Genomic DNA, 6,432 nt, shown 5'->3' with positions numbered 1-6,432 from the left:
GGTTTGGAGTGGGGTGGGCTTGGGGGTGGAGTAGGCTGGGGGTTGGGATGTGGGGGCCGGAGTGGGGTGTGATGGGTAGGGGTTGGATTATAGAGTGGGCATGGGTGGTGGGGGTGGAATGGGAGTTGGGGGGTGGCTGGGGGAGTGGGGTTGGAGTTGGTGTGGGGTGTGGAGCTGGGGTAAGGGTGGGTTTGGGGTGTTTAGTAGGGTTGGAATGTGGGGGCTGGAGTTGGGGGAAGGAATTTGGGTGGGGGTGAAGGGTTGGATGGATGTTACGGTGGGGGGTGGCTTTCAGCCTCTTTGTGAAACACATGCAGAGACCAATATTCTTTGGAAAAGCTTCTTAATCTCTCGAGGAAAAGCTTGCTGCCCCTCTCACAAACTCCCAGCCCCTCCTTTGTAAATGTTTGGAATCCAATCCCCCACTGATACCCCAGCATCGGTTTTCCTCATTACTCTCAAATCCAATCACATTAACCAAATCAGATGAGAATGGAACGGCAAGTGGGAATGGTGAGGGGTCACAGGGAGGGCAGTAATGTGAGGGTGGGAGGGGGGGGCAGTAAGAGGCCACGAGGAGTGGTGAGTAAGTTAGCAGGGCTATTGCGTTGAAGGATGGCGCATTCCTGACATTCGGACAGCAGGTGAGCTTTCCAATGTCTCATGTAGCCAATGCAATTCCCCGGAAATTGCTGTCTATATCCCACATTCAGCCACATCTCATCTGCTCCTACTCTGCAGAACTGGTCCCTCTCCTAAGTGTCCACGCACTCACACTGCCCTCTGTTCCAGACACATTCCTCACGGATTAACATCCAAATTGGAGGATTCTCAGGATTTGACCCCGGTTGAAGAGGGGTTCCCACCATCTCAATCCCTTCCACAGCAACATCAAGCCAGCTGCTGTGATCTTCTGGCATGATGTTTTATGATACAATCCCATTCCTGTTGAGAATCTCTTACCTTCAGGGTCATCTCTGCCACAAAGATAGCTGTGAAGAAATAGTTGGAAACGCTGAGGAAGATCCTTTCCTGCAAAAACAAAGCCCAAACCATATAAAGTTAGATAGAACACGAAGTGACCACCATGAATTACTAGCTATTAGAGATCGGATATGGAAAACAGAAAATAGCTTTCACCTGCAGAACTAGATAACTATTACTTTTCTTTAACTACTCTCGGTCACAAAACTTGTTAAATCATTGTAATGGAGGGAAAGTGGCGATGACTGATGAGATAAACTGCTTTTAGTGATATTGAATGAGCCAGCTAGTCTTCAGTCGAATCGATTCACTTCCCGTGATATCACAGAACAGTTGAAGACACTGGATACTGCAAAGGCTACGGGCCCTGACAATTTTCCGGCAATAGTACTGAAGACTTGTGCTCCAGAACTTGCCGCTCCCCTAGCCAAGCTGTTCCAGTACAGTTACAACACTGACATCTACCCAACAATGTGGAAAATTGCCCAGATATGTTCAGTACACAAAAAGCAGGACAAATCCAACCCGGTCAATTACTGCATCATCAGTCTACTCTCGATCATCAGTAAAGTGATGGAAGGTGTCAGTAACAGTGCTATCAAGCAGCACCTGCTCAGCAATAACCTGCTCAGTGACGCCCAGTTTGGGTTCCGCCAGGGCCACTCAGCTCCTGACCTCATTACAGCTTTGGTTCAAACATGGACAAAAGAGCTGAATTCCAGAGGTGAGGTGACAGTGACAGCCCTTGAAATCAAGGTTGCATTCAACGGCATCATTGAGCTTTAGCAAAAACTGGAGTCAGTAGGGATAAGGGGGCAAAATCTCTGCTGGTTGGAGTCATAGCTGGCACATTGGAAAATGGTTGTGTTTGTTAGAGGTCAGTCATCTCAGCTCCAGGACAGCCCTGCAGGAGTTCATCAGGTCAATGTCCTAGGCCCAACCATCTTCAAATGCTTCATCAATGATCTTCCCTCCATCATAAAGGTCAGAAGTGGGGATGTTTGCTGATGATTGCACAATGTTCAGCACCATTCACAACTCCTCAGATACTGAAGCAGTCCGTGTTCAAATGCACGATCTGGATGATATCCAGGTTTGGCTGATAAGTGCCAAGTATCATTCACACCATACAAATGTCAGGCAATGACCATCTCCATCAGGTGAGAATCTAACCACCTCTCCCAATATTCAATTACATTGCCATAATGGAATCTCCCACTATCAACATCCTAGGGGTTACCATTGACCAGAAACTGAACCAAAGTAGCCATATAAATACAGTGGCTCCAAGAACAGGTCAGAGATTGGAAATTTCACAGCGAGTGACTCACTTCCTGACTTCCAAAACTCATTCACCATCTACACGTCACAAGTCAAGAGTGTGATGGAATACTCCCCATTTGCCTGAACCAATGCAACTCCAATAACACTCAAGAATATTGACACCATCTAGGAAAAACCAACTCTTTTGGTTGGCATTCCATCTACCATCTTCGTCATTCATTCTTTCCATCACCGACGCTCAGTAGCAGCAGTGTGTACTATCTACAAGATGCACTGTTGAAATTCACCAAAGATCCTCAGACAGCACCTTCCAAACCCACGAGCACTTCCATCTAGAAGGACAGGGGCAGCAGATATATGGGAACACCACCCCCTGCAAGTTCCTCTCCAAGCCACTCACCATCCTGACTTGGATTTATATTGCCGTTCCTTCACTGTCATTAGGTCAAAATCCTGGAATTCCCTCTCTGAGGGCATTGTGGGTCAACCTATAGCATCTGGACTGCAACGGTTCAAGAAGGCAGTTCACCCCCACCTTCTCGAGAGGCAACTAGGGACGGGCAACAAATGCTGGTCTTGCCAGCGATGCCTACATCCCGTGAACAAATGAAAAATCAACCGACATCCCAAAACAGAAAATCTAGTCATTAGCACAGTGTGGGAGCTTGCTGTGTGAACTCCAGCTGCTGTGTTTCCTACGTTATGACAATTTGAAAAGCCACTGCTTTGGAACTTTTGGAGGTTGTGAACTGTATCGTAAAAAGGTCAACACTCGCTTTTCTGTTTTTATCGATAGCAAAGTGAAAGCTGAAGAGTCACTCACTGTGCTTCCCTGGTCAATCTCAGGCCTCTCCAACGCCACCGTGATGCAGTTCAGGAAAATAAAGGCCAGAACGATGTAATCGAAGAGCTTGTGGGTGATGATCATTTGACACATCAGGCGGAAACTAGTCAGGTCAGAGAACACAGAATTGGAACTGTCACTTAACTGGCAAGAAAAGTCAGGGTACTAAAGCTAATGGGCACAGGGACATAGGCATCACAACCTCTGCAGATGTGCAGAGAAAGAGCCAAAATCCTGCAGCAATGGCACAGGACGATCCACTTGGATCTAAACTCAAACCTTGAAGTGGCTGAAATACACACAGTCTCAAAGGGAAAGAAGTCTTAATGTTTTTGGGCGGGTTGTTGTCAGAAACAGAAAGTGTCATGGTTTTAATAAAGTCATCCAAGTTCACTGGACAGATGAACAAGGAACAAAGGCAGGCCACTCAGCCCTTCGAGCCTGATCCCCCATTCTGATCTGATCTGAATCTCATCTCTACGTTCCTGCATTTCCCCGATAATCTTTCATCCCCTTGGTCATCAAGAAGCTATCTCCCTCTGCCTTCAAAATATCTAAAGACATTGCCTATTGAGGAAGGGAATCCCTTAGACTCTCAATCCTCTGACAGAACATTTTCTATTTCCTCATCTCTGCCTTAAATGGGCGATCCCCTATTTTTAAAAGGTGACTCCTGGTTCTAGATTCTCCCACAAAAGGAAATGTCCTCTGTACACCCACCGGGTCAAGTCCCCTCGGGATCTTACATGTTTAATTTAATCTTCTAAACTCTAGAGGATACAGGCCCAGCCTGAAGATAACTATGTGATTTCACCTTTTAATTCTTCTCTGGGACATGGGCATCAGCATCAAGGCCAGCACTTGTTGTCCATCCCCAACTGCCCTTGAACTGAATAGCTTACCTATTTCAGAGGGTAGTTAAGATCCAACTGTATTACTATGGGTCTGGAGTCACGTGTGGGCCAGACAGGGTAAGGATGGCAACTTTCCTTCTCTGAAGGGAGTTGGTGAACCAGATGGGTTTTTACAACAATCAGCACCAGTTTTACATTCCAGATTTGTATTAGTTGAGTTTAACTTCCACCAGCTGCTCTGATGTGATTTGAACCCTTGTCCCTAAGCAACAGTCAGGGCCTCCAGATGACAAGTCCAGTGAGATTTCCAACTCACATTCCGAACGGTCAGTCTCCTGAATGGTGAGCTTGGCTTTCATTCCGAACACCTGCCCATTCCGTCCACACCCCTCCACCAACCTCAAAGAACAAAGGTTGTTTTAAAGTTTGCTTTTAGGTTTTTACCCCATATAATGAGGGCATCTTAGATACAGAGGAACCCACAAACTGATAATACCTATTCCCCACCCTCTTTCAGAATACACACATTCCAGATATTCCTTTCCAAACTGACTATTGGCCTGATCCTTTGGAGAGTGTTGTGCTAATATCATACCAGCGCTTATAAACAGAGGCCATTCAGCCCCTTGAGTCTATTCTGCTATTCAATCCGATCATGACTGCTCTGTACCTTAGCTCCATTTACTGACCTCGGTTTTAAATCCCTTAACTCCTTTGCCTAACAACAAATAAAGATCAATTTCAGCACTGACAATTTCTTCCAATTTCAACATTTATGGTGAGGAACCGGGAGAATTCAGACTGCCCCCCTCCTGTGAAGAAGTGTTTTGTAACATCACCCCTGAATTTTAAGGATGTGCCTCCTTGTTCTGGAAACTCCCACCATTGGAAATAAATTCTCTTTACACCACCAACATCCTGACTTGGAAATATATCACCGTTCCTTTACCGTCGCTGGGTCAAAATCCTGGAATTCTCTCCCTAAGGCCATTGCGGGTCAACGCACAGCAGATGGGCTGCAGCGGTTCAAGAAGGCAGCTCACCCCTACCTTCTCAAGGGGGCAATTAGGGACGGCCCAGCTGATGACACCCACATCCCATGAATGAATTTTTAAAATCACCCTTTCAAATAGAATCATAGAATCACAGCATTGCACAGCACGGAAACAGACCTTTCGGTCCAACTCATCCATGCTGACCAGATATCCTAAATTAATCTAGTCCCATTTGCCAGCATTTGGCCCATATCCCTCTAAACCCTCCCCATTCATATATCCATCCAGAACCCTTTTAAATGTTCTCATTGTACCAGCCTCCACCACTTCCTCTGACAGCTCAGTCCATACACGCACCACCCTCTGTGTGAAAAAGTTGCCCTTTTAAATCTCTCCCTTCTCTCCTTGAACCTATGTGCTTTAGTTTTGGACTCCCTACCCTGGGGAAAAGACTTGACTATTCACCCTATCTATGCCTCTAATCATTTTATAAACTGCTACAATGTCATCCCTCATGGTGTGTACCCAGCCCTGCAGATCTTTGCAGATAAAGTCACCTACTGGATATTGGCTCTCTGCGGTCTTCTGAATGCTTACCTATTCTGTGGGGAGAACAGATAAACTGACCAGTCTGCCCGAGTATCACACCAGTCGGGTTTGTAGATTTCCACCATCTTCTGAATTCGGAACCACAGGCTCTGCAAGGAAGATGAGCAAACCCAGTTATCACGAGGAACAAACAATAATCTTACCCACTATGTGAATGCTGACCTCTCGCCATTGCTGCTAAGCAGGGTCAAACCACTATCCTTTCATCTGATCAGATGTAGGATGTCTTCCTTGACTGGACAGGTCAGAGATTCCAGATGAGAAAGAAAGACTCCCCTCTTGGAATTACAGAATCATACAGGGTAGAGGAGGCCACTCTGCCCACTGAATTCATGTTTGCTCTTTCAGAAAGCAATCGAGTGAGTCCCACTCCTCTCTTTTATCCCCAAACCCTGCAATTTTGCCTCCTTCAACTATTAATCAATGTCTCTTTTGAAGCTTCAATTGAAGCTGTATTTTTTTTTTTAATCAGGCACTGCATTCCAAATCCTGATCATAGGCAGTGGAGAGAAAGGTTTTGTTGATGCTGCCTCCAATTCCTTTTTGCAATCACATTAAGCCCGTGCCCTCTGATTACTGACTCTTCAGTCATTGTACTTACTCCATCAGAACACTTCACCGCTATATAAACACCTTGATCTTATTTCCTCTCAGGCTTCCCTGTTGTATACTCTGGCAAGTACATGATATGACAATAATGGAATCTTTAAACAATCACTATGATCAGTCTCGGTCAATGACCCTGAAATAAGGTGAAGAAAGCCCCCATTGGTGATTTACTCTGGGAACCATCGATCTGATGTCTCCTGTTCTTGCCACACTACACAAGGTGTACTTTCCCTCAGGGCGGGTTCAGCTGTTA

General features: G+C 45.9%; 1 protein-coding gene across 1 annotated transcript; it reads right to left on the bottom strand.

The window, feature by feature from the left end:
- Positions 1–963: 963 nt before the first annotated feature.
- LOC125482177 (voltage-dependent T-type calcium channel subunit alpha-1I-like) lies at positions 964–5,659 on the bottom strand (the record flags this gene model as incomplete). Its single annotated transcript, XM_048594178.1, has 3 exons — positions 964–1,032; positions 3,092–3,215; positions 5,559–5,659. Coding segments are annotated over 3 exons (294 nt in total), but the record flags the coding sequence as incomplete, so codon positions are not given.
- Positions 5,660–6,432: the final 773 nt, after the last annotated feature.

Source organism: Rhincodon typus, unplaced genomic scaffold (genome assembly GCF_021869965.1).
Source record: "Rhincodon typus isolate 14 unplaced genomic scaffold, sRhiTyp1.1 hic_rhity00006726, whole genome shotgun sequence".
NCBI classification, from domain to species: Eukaryota; Metazoa; Chordata; class Chondrichthyes; order Orectolobiformes; family Rhincodontidae; genus Rhincodon; species Rhincodon typus.
Note: the sequence above shows the minus strand (reverse complement) of the source record. Positions and strands in the feature narration are given on the sequence as shown.